Genomic DNA, 18,995 nt, shown 5'->3' on the forward strand with positions numbered 1-18,995 from the left:
AAATAAAAATAATTATAAAAATACAAATCAGCACTACTGATACAAACAAAATGGATGAACCTCAAAACCATTATACCAAGTGAAAGAGCCAGATACCACAGTCTATACTGCATGATTTATATGAAAATCTAGAGTAGGCAAAACTAATCTATAAACAGAAAGCAGATCAATTGTTGTCTGTAGCCAGAAATGTGAGAGGATTGACACCAATGGGACATATGGCAATATTTTGGGAAATATTTTATATCTTGATAGTGTGGTGGTTGTTACGCAGTTGTATATATTTGTTAAAACTCATCAAACTGTATACTTAGTAAAGGTGATTTTAACAAAAGATGAAGAAAAAACAAAAATGATAAAGGAAGTGGCAATGCACACAGCCAAGTGCAAAGGGCGAATGAGGAGCTCAGCATGGAGATCACCAATCCAGGATACTTTCATCACCTCAGGTCAACTTGGAGGCTATAAATGGGGTGCAGGTAAACCCAGGAACAAAGCTTCCCCCGACTGGTCACTCTCAAGTTTATTTACTTCCCATTCCATCCCACAGCTACAAAAGAAAGTAAAAGGTTATGGACGGACCATCTTACAGTGGACAGACTGTAATGTGTTCCCCATGGTCCCTGTCTGCTGGTGTCCGTGCCTTTGTGTAACCTCTCCCTTTGGGTATGAGCAGGACCTGTCACTTGCTTCTCACCAATAAAATACAGCAAAGATGATGAGATGTCACTCTGTTGATTGCATTAAGTTTTAAGACGCTGTCTTGTTAGCAGACTTGTTCTCTAGAGCCTCTCCTTGCCGACTTGAAGTGGCCACATGGGGAATGCCCACATGGCAAGGAACAGTAGGTGGCCTCAGGAACTCTGGACAGCCTCTAGCCAACCTCTAGCAAGAAGTTCAGGGCCCCCAGTTCCATTGCTGCCAGAAAATGGATCTTGCTGACAACCTGAGCAAGCTCAGTATCAGATTCCCCAGTCAAGCCTCTAGATGAGAAGGCAGCCTGGCCAATACCTTGGTTATAGCCTACTGAGACCCTAAGCAGAGAACCCAGCTAAACTGTGCCTGGATTCCTGACCCACATACACTGTGATATAATAAATGTTCAGGGGTGTGTGGAATGGGTGTGGGAGGGTGTTTGTATATTATTTATTTATTTAGAGATAGGGTCACACTATGTTGCCCAGTCTGAACTCGAACTCCTGGGCTCAAGCAATCCTCCCACCACTGTGCCCAGCATGGGAGGGTGTTTCAAATCACTTTCTAAATATGGCCTCTCCTGACCACTCCTTAATACTGCAACCTACTCTTCGCTCTTGTACTTTTTGACTCCTTATCCTGCTCTGCTTTTCTTTTTTTCTTTCCCTAAGAGGACCTTCACTTTCCAACATTCTAGGTATTTTATTTATTTATAATATTTATTATGTATTATCTGCCTACCCATGATAAAATATAAGCTCCATGAGGGCAGGAATGCCTATTTGTTTTGTTCATTGATATATACTCCAACCACCTCCAATAGAGTCCAGAACATAGTAGGGGCTCAATACTTATTTTTAAATGAATGAAGCCTATTGTTTAGGTTTAAATTAGGATTGACGTATTCTTATCCTCAGTAGGGACAAAGAATAGCTAATTACCACCTGTCATATACTGACACTTCATGCACCTAAAATCCGCTATTATATCACCTATAAGTCTGTTTTCCCCAAAGTGAAAAATTCTTATTGCATTGCCTTTTTCTCATAAGCTTCATTTTCTAATCTTTAATTTGGTTTGAGTAATTTCCTATTTCCTTTGCATTCCTGGAGTTCCATACCAAACTCAGTACAAGACTAAAAGAGCAAAGATAGGGATAAGTGTAGCCCAGGTTCTATCACATTTCACAAAACAGTCTGCACCTATTTCACAAGTAAAATTGAGGTCACCTTTTACTGCAGATGCATCAATAAGACAATGCCACCTCTTCCTGCCACGGTCTTGGTGAAAGCAACCATAAAAATAGGTATCGTTTTACTAGAGCTCTTTCTCTTCAGTCAGACCTGCTACAATGTAGAGTTATTGACTGAAAAGCATCATTTGCATTTGAAAGAGTGACTAAATTTAAATTATAAAGAATGTACCAAGGCCTTGCTTATTAACTGTAGAATTAGGCCATGTAGCTGCTGGGATACCAGGTACACTCCCTGAGAGTATTAAGGGCAAATTTGGTCCTGTGAAAAAAGGGGACAAGACATTTGCTTCATAGGGCCATCATATGGGTGAGATTAAATATGTGAAAAACACATAATATGGTGCCTGGCACATAGTAAACACTAAATGGATCTCTTCCCCCACAGGATTTAAACAGGAAGAAGTGAGCATTTACTTTCCACAGGTACGAGAGAGTCTGGAAACAGGAGAGAAGATGTAGGGCAAAGGCAGACAGAAAGGGCCTAAGAGTGGGAAGGACACTACCACCAGAAGATGGGACAAGACCTGGACATAAAAGCCTCTCCTGGAGATAAGTAGATACAGATGATAGAGGAGGAGTCCTCAGGCTGTTTTCCTCATGACCGTTTATTTTCCTCCATCTTATATCAAGACCCTAGCCCCTTGAAGAAGCAGAGGAAACAGGAGGAGAGACAGAAATTAGGAAGCTAGAAGGGGAGAGCCAACGCAGAAAGCCTGAGGTGGAATTCCATTCCCAATTGATATCACCGTCACTGTCCTCTAACTGTAGCAATTCATGGCAGCCCCCTTTACACGTCCCCTGTAGAGCCGAGCTTCCACACAGCTGAAGGAACCCATCCGCTCACACACCCAGCTGTGCAGAGGATGGCAGGCACTGGTTACTGCCACCCTGACTCTGAGTCCTCTGAAGCTCCAAATGGTTTGACAGCGAGCTGGGCTTCCCCACAGTCCCACAGACTGGAAGGGGCCAGAGAGAAAGAATAAGGCTTAGAACAAATACTGCTCCCCACCTCTAAAGGATCAACTCCTCTGAGTCCTAGAAGTTCACTACCTTCATTTGATTCCTACACCAGGAAGACGCTGGGATCCAGTTCTGGACCCGGGAGTTCCTGATCTTGAAGCAGAATGATGACAGCGTACCCTGTTGGCATCAACTGAGCTGTGCTAGGTCGGCAAGACCACGTTTGTATTTGTATGGAGCAGGCACTCAGCTCAGCTGGAGAGAACCTGGACAGGGAGGGCTAACGGAGGAACTCAGAGAGGCAACCACCTATGTGGCCTCAGGGAGAAGAGCTGAGACTAACCAAGAAAAAGTGACCTGGGAGAACTAGCTTACATCAGGCCCCTGACCAGTGCCGCCTTTTGCAGCTCCAGATCACGGTCTTCATGCTGGCAGCCTCCTTCCCACTTACCCGGGGGGCTGTGAGAAGCCTCTCTGTGGCCTTTCTAAGGCCCTGTGTGCACAAAGAGGTGGCTTCGCAGCAGCAGGGTTTACATGAGGCTGGGATATGAAAGCTGGCACTACAAGGCAGCCTGTGCCTTTCATTCACTCCCAGTCTCTTCAAGCCAAGTTTCTAAATAACAGGGATGGCAACTGCCCAGTGTGGCCCAAAGTCACTTCTAAAGTTGCTTGGCAAAAAGCCACCTGACTATTGCTTAGCTCTCCACAGAACGGCATGTACCAAGCCGGATCGCTGTCTTTTGGGGTGTGGGTGGATTAGCTGCTATTTAACATGATAGGGCGGGCCCCTTTCCAGTTCGCACCAACCCCCACTCTGTGCTTTCCCCACGTATAACAGAGCCTCCCTTCTCTGCGCAGTTGAACTTGCTTAGATGAGACCGCAAAGGCCAGAGCAGGAAGCAGAGCAAAAGAAAAAAATACGTTCACAGTGGCTTTTGAAAACATAAGGATGAAACTCCTAGGGAGGGCTTATGTAAGCTGAGGAAATAAATCTTTTCTTTTGGCAGTAGGCACAGGGTGCAGAATCATTTATCTGTGAATTACTCTAGTCCCTGCTGTGTGTGTTCTATTTTAGCCTAAGCGCATAAATTTTTGTTTGTTTGTTTTTGAGACAATCTCGCTCTGTCACCTGGGTAGAGTACAGTGGCGTCATCACAGCTCACCACAACCTCAAACTCCTGGGCTCAAGTGATCCCCCTGCCTCAGCCTCCCAAGTAGCTGGGACTACAGACACATGCCTCGGCGCCTGGCTAATTTTTCTATCTTTAATAGAGACGGAGTCTCACTCTTTTTCAGGCTGGTCTCGAACTCCTGGCCTCAAGTGATCCTCCCACCTCGGCCTCCCAGAGTGCTAGGGTTACAGGCGTGAGCCACCGTACCAGGCCCAATTTCTTGAATTTTTATTGAAGACGACAGAGGCCATCGTAAGCAGCCTGGACAGGCAGTTAGGCCTCCTGGATTCTAGTCTCAGAGTGGCCACTGATTTGCTGTGTGGCCTTAGGCAAACTACTTTACCATTCTAGGCTTCAATCTCCTTATCTTTAAAACGAAGGGTTTACTCACTAGGGGAAGTTGAGAGAATGGCATACAGGAACTTTCTGTACTATTTTTGTAACTTTGCTGTAAATCTAAAATTATTCATATTTTAAAATAAACAGTTTTCTTAAAAAGCAAAGATTATCTTCAAGATCCTGTACATCTCTAAACGGTGATTCTATGTTCTTATGTATCTCCCTTCAAGCAAAAGTCAGTCTCTTTCCTGCTATCCAAACAGATCAAAGGAGGATCTTGGCCCCCTCCTCCTGTCCTAGACAAGATGTTGATCAGCCCCAGCACAAACACACTTCCTGCTTTTAACATATCCTATACACTGGGCAAAGTGAATTCTCCAAAAGCACATTAAAAACACCCCATCCATACCAACTTTGTTCCTTCGAATAAGTAAATTCATCCAGTAGGGAAAAGCTGCTTCTGGCAGTCCATGCTTACAGAATCTCAGCTTTGCCCTAGTAACCAGGCTAATTATAGCTCCAGCTACCTGGTAACAGCATTAGATTTCCCTGACACAGGCTGGCAGTTCCAAAGCCATCTCAGCTGTGCTGGCACTGCTCCTCCTGAGAAGACATCAGAGAAGCTGAGAGGCTGGGAGGGGGCAGGCAACTACCTAAGTCAGGGTGAGAACACCCAAAGAGGCTGCCCAGAATCACAGAACTTCAGAGCTAGAAGGGATGTCAGCGTCAATCCTGGTCCAGCCCGTTCACTCTAAACACAAAGACCCAGGGGCCCGGAAAAAGTGACTTGTCTTAGCCCGGCCACCCTCTTGATTCCTTTCCCTCGATTCTCCCATCCTGATCAATCATCAAGTCCTACAGATAATTTACCTCCTAAATATTTCAAAGATCAGTTCCCTCCTATTTCTATTGCCACAGCCCCCATTTAGGCCCTCATATATTCTTTGGCTTGGCCAGTCTGTTCTCCTGACTTCCTGCCTTCTCTCTCTTGAATTCACCTTCCCCACCCACCAGAGGGATCCAGCATGTTCCCAGCGTCTTAAAGCCCACCAATGACTCCTTATCATCCTTAGGATAAAGTCTACACTCTTTAAATTGAAACAAAGGACTGTGCCCAGCATATCCTTCAACCTCATTCTACGCCTAGTACTTAAATTCAGTGACTCAAAACCACTTATAATTCCGGGCACACATGCTATGGTTTCTTGCCTCTAGGCTTTTACTTATGGTAAAACCCCTCTCCAGCACATCGCCATCAATTGACTGACTAATGCTTATTTCCCTTTGAAGAAAAAGCTCAGAGGGCATCTCAAAGAATCCTTTGCAAATAGTCCTTCCCTCTACTCTATTCATTTGGGACAGAAGTGCCTCCTTTGAGTTCCCTTGTACTTTGTACATATCTCCATTACTGCTTTGTGCCACACTCACTTGTATTTCATTCATCTTGTACTTGGAATATAGCAGGTACCCAATTAATGTTCATTAATGAATGAATGGATAAATCCAAAGCTGTCCACAATTGTTCCCTGCTTCCATTCTCATCTGAGCACCACCACGGGCCCTCCATACCACATGTTCTAGCCATACTGAACATCTGGAAGTGCAGCAGTCACACATGCCTTTGCACGCCTCTGTGCATTTGCACATGCTGCATATTCTTCTGTCAGAAATGCCTTTCCCCATTCCTTGTTGTGTTACTATCTTGTAAGATTCAATTATTAAATAAAACTTGACATACAGTAGCCCTCATTATACCATTTTTGCTTATTTGTTGACATCCTTCAAAACTAGCATCTAGCACAGCAGCTGGCCTATAGTACATAATCGATAGATGTTTGGTTGAATACATGAATGCATGTGTGCAAGCATGAGCAAACAAATGGCCCAGGGGATATTACAAATAAGGGAAACATTCAAGACAGGAACTTAGAATGCCTATTTTGTCCACTGTAACATGCTATTTCTATCAGTGCGTAAAACAGGATGCACATAACTACTAGGAAGAAGTGGCTTTGTAATAAGTTCATGCAGAAGTATAAATCATGTAGACATTACCGAGGGGATAACTGAAAGTGGATTAGAATTAATTTCCACCCCAGAATTTAGTTTCAGATTTGTTTCCCAGTAATGAACTCTCTATTCTGTTCCATTGGTCCATGTGTCTGTTTTTAATGTCAGTACCATGCTGTTTTGGTTACTACTGCCATTTTAACCATTTTTAAGTATACAGTTCTGTAGCATTAAGTACATTCACATTGTTGTACAATTATTACCACTATCCATCTCCAGTACTTTTTCCCCAGCTGACACTGCACCCATTAAACACCAACTCCCTATTCCCTCCTCCCCACAACCCCTGGCAATCTCTATTCTACTTTCTATCTTTATTATTTGACTACTCTAGGTACCTCATATAAGTGGAATCATATCTGTCCTTTTGTGACTGGTTTTACTTAGCATAATAGTCTCAAGCTTCATCCATGTTATAGCATGTGTCAGAATTTCCTTCTAAGACTAAATGATATTCCATTGTGTGTATATTCTACATTTTGTTTATTCATTCATCTGTGAGGGGGCACTAGGGTTGTTTCCATCTGTTGGCTATTGGGAACAATGCTCCTAATGCTCCTGAACGTAGGTGTACAAATACCTGTTTGAATCCTGTTTTCTCTTCTTTGGGGTATGTACCCAGAGCGGAATTGATGGATTATATGGTAATTCTATATTTAACTTTTTTGAGGAGTCATCATACAATTTTCCACAGCAGCTGTACCATTTTACATTCCATCTAGCAATGCACAGGGTTCCAATTTCTCCACATTCTCACCAACAGTTGTTATTTTGTTTTTTATGATTAATAGCCATCTTAATGGGTATGGAATTCAAAAAAATTTTTAACCAAGAACATAAATATTGGTTACAAACTTAATGAATGAATTCTCCTTGCTTTCTTCCAACTTCCATTCTCAAAAAGAAGGGCCAGGTGTGGTGGCTCACACCTGTAATCCCAGCACTTTGGGAGGCTGAGGTGGGAGGATTGCTTGAGGCCAGGAGTTCAAGACAAGCCTGGGCAACATGGCAAGACCTTGACTCTACAAAAAATTTTAAAAATAAGCTGGGTATGTTGGCGCATGCCTGTAGTCCCAGCTATTTGGTAGGCTGAGGCAGGAGAATCACTTGAGCCCAAGTTCAAGACTGCAGTGAGCTATGATCATGCTACTGCACTCCAGCCTGGGTGACAGCCTGACATCCTATCTCTTAAAAAGAAAGAAAATTCAGATTTCCTTACTGAATCCAAAACTTGTGTCCGTACCCTTTTATAAACCTCTAAGAAACTCATCCTTCTCTAATAGCCTTCCATTGGTTCAAGACAAGGTTTCTAAATTGTATAGCCTGATGGGGTTTCTGAATCTCCCTGAACTTTTGGGTGCTTAGTACAGTAAGTCTGCATGTATACTGTTCTCACCATATTTCCCAAAGCCTAAATAAATCAGGCTAGGACTAATGAAAATAGACTCATCTTCAATGAGTCAAAAAGAAATTTAACAAACCTAGCCTTTCTTAGTTATTATATTTGAAGGAACCTTTGTATCTGAGGATGCCAGGGCAAATTTGATGCAATAGGGACAAACTATATATACAGGCAAACTAAAATGCAGAATTGAGACAAACAGAACAAATGATACAAAATCCACTATTGAAGAAAAAGAGGCCAAGGGCCGGGTGCGGTGGCTCACGCCTGTAATCCTAGTTCTCTGGAAGGCCGAGGCGGGCAGATTGTTTGAACTCAGGAGTTCGAAACCAGCCTGAGCAAGAGCGACACCCCGTCTCTACTAAAAATAGAAATAAATTAATTGGACAACTAAAAATATATAGAAAAAACTAGCCGGGCATGGTGGCGCACGCCTGTAGTCCCAGCTACTCGGGAGGCTGAGGCAGGAGGATCGCTTGAGCCCAGGAGTTTGAGGTTGCTGTGAGCTAGGCTGACGCCACGGCACTCTAGCCCGGGCAACACAGTGAGACTCTGTCTCAAAAAAAAGAAAAAGAGGCTAGGCACGGTGGCTCACACCTGTAATCCTAGCACACGGGGAGGCCAAGGTGGGAGGCTTGCTTGAGATCAGGAGTTCGAGACCAGCCTGAGCAAGAGTGAGACCCTGTCTCTACAAAAATAGAAAACTTAGCCAGACATGATGGTGCAGGCCTGTAGTCCCAGCTACTCAGGAGGCTGAGGCAGGAGGATTACTTGAGCCCAGGAGTTTGACATTGCAGTGAGCTATGATTGCGCCACTGCACTCTAGTCCTGGGTGAAAGTGAGAGACCCTGTCTCAAAAGAAAAAAAAAGTAAAAAAAGAAACTGATTTGGAATAAAAAAAATAGTCCAGAGGGAATGTGTCCACTAATTGGACTTATCTGAATACTTTTGTTGTCTTTCGGTTTGTCATAATAATGGCAAATTTATTGAGGGCTTATTATGTGATGGGCATTGTGCTGAGTTCAAATAATTGACTCATTTAATCTTCCCCTAGACTGCATAAAATAGGTGTTATTACTACACTCACTTCAACTAATAAGAATTAAAATATTTGCCCAAGTTAACACAGGTAGTAAATGGTAGAACCAAGATTTCATGCCAGGTTTATCTGGTTCATAGCTCTTCACTACCATGCCTAGGAATAGCAGAATAATAGAAACAATGACAATCTGGCAGGCAAGTAAGATCAGCAGGCTGTTTACCATAGCTATGGAAGTATGCTATGTATAAACCTTAAAGATTGCTCAGGAAAAGTATCATCCAGTCTCAAAGATGAGAAAACCAAATAAGTTTCAATCTCAAAGAAGTCAGGCAGTTTAAGGGTCTTAAAACATTGGAATACAACTCTCTCAACTCCTAGCTAAAGACCAAACCCACTTTAACCTTTCAACGTCAATTCTATCATATTCAGTTATACCCTATCATTACCTCTATCTGGTCCAGGATGACAACTTCCTGTTTCTCCTGACCGTTTTGCTATTGGATCTGTCCCTGTCAGATTTTAAGTTCCATTCTTAGAATACAACCTTAAATCCTTTTTAAAGCAACCTTGGGTAATAATAAATTCACACAAGCTGAACAAGTAAGTACTTTTCATGAGGCAAAACACAGTGGATGATGGTTCTGAGTGCTGTTTGCACATGGGGTGTTTACCACACAGCAGTGGATTTCACGAATTCCAGGGTCAGATACATTTCCAGTGGCGGCACACTCGGCTAATACGAAAAGATGCAGGATTAGACAATCAACAATGAGGAAGCCAGCCAAGTTGCCACCCAGAAATTACTTACCACAGCAGCTGCAGTCCAGAAATGCTAACAAGCCAGTCTCCCTAGGAGTGGGCCATACTCAGCTGTGGACCACTGGCAGCATTTTTCACTTTACTTTGCTCCAGAATCAGGAGCTATACGTACTGCAGTAATTTCTCCTTTGCTTGCTTTGTATGTTCAAAATTGTCTTTCAAAAAAACTGAACTTACAATTAATATTTGCTACCAAGAGAGGGTAGCGGTATCTAATCATGAAGGTACACGTTCCAGTTTATCTGTGCCGAGTGTAAACAGCCTCTTCCTTTTGAAGAAAAAATTTAAAAAATTGAAGCTTAAAGGATTGTTTACCTTAAACACTCAATGGAAAAGTAGCCAGTCTCGATGAACCAATTTTTATGTATAATTTGATACTATCTTATTAATCCATGGCTAGTATGATTCTTAAGATTATCTCTCAATTCTATAAACAGCTTAAAAGAGAGAAACCCTTAACTCCTTTTTTATTTACTTAAAGTTGATAACTCTTAGATTTTTACATAACTCTGTAGCTCTTACAACTTCTCTTACAATTAAAAATCCTTGTAGCTTCCTTTACAAGGATTATATCTATTTTAGTCTCTCCCTCAATCAAGTACCTAAGGGGACTTGGCACTTGCAAAGAGAAAGACACCACCCTCTCTCCAGTCCTCTTCTCCCCAAATTTCCTATATTTCCTGAAGTGATCATGGTGAAATGTTTGATTGTCTCTCACTAAGACAGTAATTTTTCACTCTTAAGTACAAATATCTCAACAAAATATAAAACAATGAAATAATTAGTATTCATAATAGATTTATATTATATATGTTTTGCAAGCATTGGTTTTCTTTTAAAAAACCATGCATACAGCACTAAGATTATTGTGGATTCTAACTCAATTGGGTGTACTTTAATGTTTTTACTATATATATATGTTTAAGAAGTCCTTCCAATACTAAAGAAAAATCTGAAAAATGAGAACCAAGAAAATTCTGTTTCTTAGTAACAGAAAAATCAAACTTCTGTTACTAAATTTGGTAACAGAACAAGACTCTAAGTTCTCTTCTCTGAACCACCTGATAAACCACGTGATGCTAGACATGTCTCTTTACCAACGTTGCTGCTAATTAACCTTCCTAACCTTGTGGAATGTGAATAACAAGGATGAATTTAAGACACATTTGTGGGGATATATGAGGCTGAGATTAAAAAGAGTCAAATCTTTTCTTCATTTTAAAGTATTATAATAACTATTAGCATGAGTAGGAATATAATTAATACCCTCTCACATAAGTATGATGCTATTAAGTTTACAAAGTGATATGTCTTATTTCGTCTTCATGGCTGCTACTTTATTCATACAGCAAATAATTCTCGGTGCCTGTGGCATTATTCTTTTTTTTTTTTTTGAGACAGAGTCTCACTGTGTTGCCATCATCCTAGCTCACAGCAACTGGGTGGCATTATTCTTAATGCCAGTTCTACAGAGGCTGGAACAGGCTCAGAGAGGTTAAGTAACTTGCCCAGGTTCCCTCGTTGTCCAGAGCTCCTAATGCAGTGGTTTCCCAATCTCTTGTCCTTCCATCAAAACGCAACTGTCCTAGTTTCTGTCAACCCCTCATCGCAAAGTAGTGTGACAGACTCATTGCAACTATGGTGCAAATGATTGATAAGGGCTTTATGTGTTCTGCTTCCCAAATAATAAGAGCATTTTAACCTGAGCCTTTAGGGTTTTCAAATAATCATATCCAAATGAGAAGAATAATGCAATAAACAGGCAGATTGAACAAAGATTTGGTGAGAGACGAAAGAAGGGGACACAGTGGTTTGAGATTCCTCGAATCATATGATGCAGTAGCTGCCTGACTACACTGCTCACAGGTAAGACTAGGTAGAAAGAAGGCCACATTCGCTTCCTGTATGAAACCCACAGCAATAGTAGAGTCGAGCTAAACGGTTGTCACCTCCACATGTGACAATATGCTGTGACTCACTCCTTCCACACCCTGTGCACCTCCTATAATCTCATTAATCACACTTCTCCAGGAGAGAAATGCTGTCCTCTCACACCCCACCCAAAGCGTTTTCTGAAGACTGTATCTTTAGCCATTATAGAGCATAGAGTGAGACCAAATGATTCAGGCAGTCATTCGATTGAAGCTAAAAAAAAATCCTTTCCCTCAAATTATCTCAGAAATTGCCCCTTCCTTCAGCTTTGCTTTGAAGACAGATAATAGGAAAAGTTTCCTCCCTCTGCACAGTGAGCCAATTCATTCACTGTTCCTACCCTGAGGCACACATTGCCTCTCATCCTCCCCCCTCTCCGTCTCTCACTAGGCAATATCCTCCTTGACCTGGGGCACACTCATTATACAGCCACATAAAAGATCAAAGGTGAGTCTGGATCAATTTCTAGAAGATTCAGATTAAAACATGGAAACTCAGGAGAGACAAGAAATAGAGTCAAATCCCCCAGATTTAGCTGTTCACATTAACCAAATTTACCAAATAATCATTTGGGTCTCACAGACACCAGCTATTCCTCTGATCCAATATGCTACCCAGCAGCCCCTACTGCTTGCCAACCTTCCTCTTGACAGGACAGGGCACACGTAGAAAATGATAATATTTGTGTAGTCCTCTGGTGTAAACAATTGACGATTTAGCATCTCTGATAAGGTCAAGGGCAACCAGCTCCAGGCCACTTGGGCCACTTCAGGTCCTGCTTGCCCAGACGCTAAGAGGGCTGAGGAAATCAATATTGTAGTGGCCAGTGAGGAAGCTTAATCCTTGTAACCCATAGCCTAATTGTGATAGATAGCACTTCTTACCAAGATGCGGTCTCATCTCACCCTAAGCTCCACCAATCCAATCCACTGGTCTTCCTTCCCCACCCCAATCACTGACCCATCAATCAAGACAGCCCTCCCTTTTAGGGAAGTGGCTGTTCCCCCTCCCACCCCATCTGGGACCAGCTGCTATTCCACAGGTACCCTCTTCTTTGTCCTAAGGTGAATTTTTCCTAAGACTAAAAGTGCCTAAGATTCTGTCTTCAAAGCTTATCTACATAGTCATCTTTAAAAACAAACATGAATTTTTCAGGGAACAGAAATGCCTTCAGCCTCAGCACTTGCCTCCGTAGCATCATCTCTGCCCCACTGAGTCAGAGCTATAAGCCGCCCTTCTCCAGCTTCTTTAGCAGATTGTGTGGCCTGGAAACTATCTGCCTCACAGTCACCTCCAGGGCTCTTGTTTAAAAATGCAAATTTCCAAGCTCCCCTATCCTGTTACCAAATCAGAATCAGAGGCTGGAATCTGCATGTTAAACCAGCCCCCAAGACGATCGTTCCGCACGGTTCCGCACCAGAGTTTGAGAGCCTCTGATTTAATCCAGCCCCCTCCCTTTACAGAGAAGTAGAAAACAGGCGAAAGAGAGGTGAGATGGGCTTGTCCAAGGTCACATGGCCTTCAGGTGACCAGACCTGGACGGAACCCCGCCCCTCTCGCCAACTAGCACAGCACCAGCTAGGAAAAGCCTTGGCATAGCGACAGGGGGGCCAATGAGCCCTGGCCCGGCCCCTGCCCCTACCCCAGAGCATCCAGCCCCGCACTCACCCGCTTGTAGATGTCCTCCCGGCTGGCCTCATACTTCTGTTGCATGCGCTCCTCCAGGAAGTAGATGCGCAGTTTGAGGCTGAAGTTCTCCTTCTTCAGGTCATTGAGGTGCTGGGACAGAGTGCGATATCCATTAGACATGGTGGGCAACCCATGGGGAGGAGCATGCCCGATCGCCCCCTCACCCTAGGAACACGGCGCGGCGGCACCGCGGCATGGAGCGAGCCGGCGGGGACGCTGCTGAGGCTGGGGCCGCGGCGGGGCTATGGTGACATGGCCCCGGTTGCGGGCGCGCTCTCCGGGTCTCGGGACTGGGCTGGCTGCTCTGGGTGCTGGAGCGCAGCGCACTTTCCTTTTTTACCACAGGGAGATATTTGCGGAATCCCCGACAGGAACATACTTCGTGAACTCAGACACAAGTGGTGTAACCCGACTCCAAGCCAGGGCTCGGCTGTCACCCTCCTGGAGTCTCCCAGGCCCAACTGTAGGCAGTTAACAGCTTCTTGGAAGAGAGGAGACTGACCCCCAGAAGCTTCCAGGAAAAGGTGAAGGTGAGTAATTTAAGGTGGCAGTGGGGCTGCAAAGGAGAGAAGGAAATAAAGGGCGCGGGGGGGGGGGTGCTTAAATTCCTGGTGGCTGATTTGGACAGTGAAATCCAAAGAAGCGTGGCCAGAAGCAAGAAATAAGGTTGCTACGGAGCAGACCACAGGTACACAAAATGGCCCACAAAGTGGGGACCACATATCAAATAGCCCCTTTCTGCCAGGTGCAAATCTTGAAGAGCTACTAACCAGGAGTCTCTAATTTCCTTTGATGATTCAGAGCTCCCCTCTAATCAGTTCCTTTGCAGTTTTCCTTCCCACTTTTCAATTCCTGAGGGAGTTAAATTAATAGCCTTTATTGCCACGAACCTCCTCCTGACACACCACAGCCACCCCCAGAGAAAGAGCAGATCTTCTAGCTCAGTGGAATCTTTGCAGACTGTTCACCAGTTCCCCAAGCTCACAAAGAGGCAGGGGCAAGGGCTCCTCCTTCCGTGGGAGAAGGAATGGACAGAAGAGAGTGTGGGAGGGCGAGAGGGAGGGAGCCGTCGTCCCGGAGCCAAGGATTTCAGCCAGTCACTGGTTCTTAACTCTGGCACCTGCCAAGTGGAGCCAGGCACTCATCACCAGATCCTGCTTGTAAAGCAATTTGAGATCCTTGAGTGACAGCTGCAACATTAGCAGGAAGTATTATTTATACCACATCACATGGGACATTGAAGGTGACTGGCGATAACCCCACAGCACAGATACCAAACACAGGTTCTTGGTTGCAATAATAGTAGGTTGAAAAAAAAAAATCAATATTGACATCCAAGGTAAAGGAAACTAAAAAGTTTATACTTGATTCAAGCACTCACTTCCTCTCCAACCTACCTGCTTTTCATTCTTCCAATTCCTTCTCAAATCTTCATAATAATTCCAATCAGTATCTCCTGAGTACCCATCAGGTGTATATTGGGCATGGGGGAGACACAGATCAAGATAGTCCCAACCCTTAAAGAGATATGTGGCCTTACAGCTGATCATTGTATGTTAAGATGTGTTTTCCACCATAATGCTCCAAACCTGTGTTTTTCTACTTTTTACATTTTACATTGCAATCCAGTACACATACACCCACTCTTACCTGAGGTAAACGTTTCGCAAAGTAATTGTCTCCATCACTATATGTGATGTACTCTGTTATCTTCTATTTCTCTTTATGCATATGACTCACTAAATTGATTTCATGACCCACTAATAAGTTTTAGTCTGCAGTTTGAAAAACATTGACTCTATGGGAACCCAGAAGAAAGAGTGATCATTCTTACTGGGGTTATGAGAGGCGGAGCTTCACTAGGGGTTGAATTTGCACTTTGCCTTGACAGATAGAAAATGTTTGAGTGAATAAAGTGGCCTCCGGAGGGCAAAATTAGAACTGCGCATTCTCCCAAATAGATTTGCATTATAAACAGGCAACATTTCTTACAATAGATAGGCAGTTGATGACTGAAGCCAAAATATTTCTCATTTTTAAAAAAATCTACACATTTAAAATTCATTTAACTATTTTCACTGAATCTGTTACTCTTAGAATGAAAAAAAAATATCATTTAGGCTTAGTTAGAGACAGTGATGAAAAGAGAAAAGTCTAAATTAAAACTCAAAAGATTCTTTTCTGGTCCCAGTTCTGTTATTAAATAACTGTGTAACCTTAGGGGTGCACTTCTCTGGAGGCCTAACTGTCCTCATTTATAAAATGAAGTGGTTGGAAATGGGTGATTTTTAAGGTCCTTTCCTGGACTAAGCTCTTAGAGGGATAACCTAGTTTTTATCACCTCCATTTTGCTCAAGAGGAGCCAGACGGCTAGATTCTAGATTAGTGTTTAATCATGCCTTGGCAGTCTACTTGTATTTCTTTATCACCTAAGATAATTCATTAAAAGTTTTATGGGAAGTAAAACTTTTGGATAAGAATACCCAACCTAGATTTTTCTGCACATTTATGCCCTTTCCTCTCACGCCCTGTGACACCTTGCCCTTCTCCTGTCTCTCTGGTCCCTTTTCTGTGTTTATTTTGCTGGCTCCTTAAAATGAGTACTTAAATGATGGTAAATCCTTAGCCTTCTACTTTTTTTCTCTTTACACTTTTTTCCTTAGAGGTTTTATACACTTTTAGGGCTATAGTTTTACCTCCCAAACAACCCCCAAATCTCCAGCCGAGTCCTGTGACCCAGCTCTATCTATCGAACTCTTTGCTAAATAGTTCAACTTGAACGACCCATTCTCACAACAAACCTCACAGCAAACACTTCTGCAGTAGCCCCTATCGTGTGTCCTAGAATCCACTCCTGCCATCTGTTCTCCACATTACAGCCAAAGCAATGTTCTCAAAACTCGAATCTTACCCCGTCGTCTCCCTTCCTTAAAGCCCTTCACAGTCATGTCAGCACTCTTAGAATAAAGGGGAAACTCCATCACATCTCTTCAAGACACCTTGTTTCTTTCCTTTAGTCTTAGTTCAAATGCCACCCAAGCAAAGCCTTCCCTGCTACCCCAGCCTGAAAAGACTTCTCTTTAATACTCCTAAGGCAAATATTAGCATTTGACAAGTGTTCATATGCTGCCTCATGATATTGCTTTTATGATCATGAACAGTTATTTATACCTCTTAGGTTTATTTGACTTTTTATATGTTTAATCTTTCCAGCTAATCTGAAGCTGCCCAAGGGAAGGGTCAATGACATGTATGTCTTTATATACTCCTACAGCTTCTCCAACAGCCTAAGAAGACCTCTCCAATAACATTCATCCCATTGTGCTGTCAGAGCCTGTTTACAATCACCTCACCCAGATTAGAGCATTTGGAGGGCTGGCAAGGCATACTTTTGTCCTTGTATTCTTATTGCACAGTATTTAGAAATCACTCCCTAAATATTTATAGAATTAATGAACAGATAAGTCTTCCATAAACACTATCTGTTTTGCCGATTTGCTTTGTTACATTTGAGCTAGCTCACCTGCATTATACTCGTTTTCCAATAATACAGGAGGGTTTGTTTAAATAGTTCCTAAGAAACTACATTTGCTAGAATGCTTATTCTAGAATGGGTAGAAAAATGATGTTTTGTTCATTTAAATTTCTAAGTTTATATGCCCACCCTGACCTTGAACTCCAATTTATATCTAACTTCCTAGTAGAAATCTCTACTTGAATACAGACATCTCATACATGCGATGTCTAAAACCGAACTCCAGATCTTGCCAAGCAAACATGCTCCTCCCTCATTGGACTCCATTTCAATTTGTAACAACTCAATATTTGCAGTTATTTGGGCCAAAACCTTTGAGTCATTTTTGACTCATTCTCCTTCCTACACATCATCTCGTCTGTCTGCAAATCTTATTATTTCTATCTTTCATATATATATATATATATATATAGAGAGAGAGAGAGAGAGAGAGAGAGAGAGTCCGTATACCACCAATGCCAAGGGTACCTCTACCACTCTGGTCCAAGATACTATCATTTACCCCCTAAATTATTTGAATAGTCCCCTTAACTGGTGTCCCTGTTCCCACTCTTGTTCTCCTATAGTCTATTCTTGGCATGGCAGCTACAGTAACCCTTTTAAAATATGTCAGATTACTCCTCCACTGGAAACCCCACTGGCTTCCCATCCTACCTAGAGCGAAAGGTGACGTCACTTCATCAACATGTAAGGCCCGAGGCCCTACATGATCTGGAACCCTCTCCTTGCCCTTCAATTACTTCTTCTGCTTTCTCCTACTACTCTGCCCCTGTTCACTCTGCCCCAGCAACCCTGTTTCTCCTTGCATTTTCTCCAAAACAACAAGCAAGAAAAGGTTCCCTCCTCGAGGTCCCTGAGCTTGTTGACCCTTCTCTCTGACATGCTCTTTCTCTAGATAGCTGCATGATTCAGTGCTCACCTTCTTTGTCTTTGATCAAATGTCACCTTCCCAGTGAAATGAACACCTATTTAAGTCTGTAACCTGTCTCATGCCTCACTCCAGCACTCTGAATCCCTCTCCATTGTTTTTTCATTCTGTAGCATTATCACCTTTAAAATGTTATAGTTACTTATTTATTTTGTTGTCTGTCTCTCACCACTAGCACATAAACCTCATGAGAAAGCTGGTATTTTTGCCTGTTTTGTTCACTGTTGTAACACCAGTTCCCAGAATGGTGCCTGAAATGCAGTAGGTGCTCAATAAACATTTGTTGAATTAAAGAATGGATGAATAATTAACCTGCTGACTTCTTTGACCTCATTGGATGAATAAAACTCAACCTGAATGCAAGACTATGCAGATGTTTTAAAATGAAAAACATATATAATAGCATTCTTCCTTATAAAAGGATGATTTTATAAGTAAAATAAATTATTCTAACAGACTAACTTTAATACACAATTCAAAATCTGGACATTTTATAAGAGTTTTGAATAATATGTGACCAATTACAATGGATAATATGATCTGTACAAATAGTAAAAACTATAGAAATTAGGAAGGAGAGGTCTTCAGGGACAGTTCCACTAAGAACTGGTACTTTAGCACCTTTAAGGATGACTCGGGTTTGGATAGGCAGTGGGGAGAATAATATGAGGTGATCCAGGCAGTGGAACCTAAGCAAGGGTGCAGAGGGCCAACCAGCGTGAAACAGGGCACATGCTGTCCTATAACAAGGGACCCAAGATGACAGGAAATAAGAGCCACGTTAGGGAGATCTTGACTGTCAGGGGTCAGGGTGCGGAGCCTGGAATTTGCTCACTCTGGACAAAGGGTGAGGAGAAAGGCAGCGGAGATCAGGGAGGGCAAGAAACTGCTTAACCAGGAAGAGGATCTTGTTTCTTTGTTTATGGCTTATATTTTGTTTCACTTGTTTGTTTTCTATAGCTTTTTTTTTTTTTCCGACAGAGCCTTGCTCTGTGGGCAGGCTGGAGTGCAGTGGCATCATCGTAGCTCACTGCAACCTCAAACTCCTGGGCTCAAGAGATCCTCCTGTCTCAGCCTCCCATGTAGCTAGGGCTACAAGTGTACATCACCACACCTGGCTAATTTTTCTACTTTTTATAGAGATGAGGTCTTGCTC

The 18,995-nt window shown here is 42.8% G+C and overlaps 1 protein-coding gene across 1 annotated transcript in view; it reads right to left on the reverse strand.

Annotated features, from left to right (window-relative positions):
• LOC105809587 (myomegalin-like) overlaps nt 1-18,995 on the reverse strand; it is a 131,033-nt gene that overhangs the window by 36,953 nt on the left and 75,085 nt on the right. The window contains exon 4 of the mRNA XM_012643426.1: nt 13,330-13,466. Coding sequence (XP_012498880.1) covers nt 13,330-13,466 — 137 coding nt within the window. The remainder of the gene's footprint in view (nt 1-13,329; nt 13,467-18,995) is intronic.

The sequence above is a fragment of the Propithecus coquereli genome, unplaced genomic scaffold, assembly GCF_000956105.1.
Source record: "Propithecus coquereli isolate 6110/MARCELLA unplaced genomic scaffold, Pcoq_1.0 Scaffold197, whole genome shotgun sequence".
Lineage (NCBI taxonomy): Eukaryota > Metazoa > Chordata > Mammalia > Primates > Indriidae > Propithecus > Propithecus coquereli.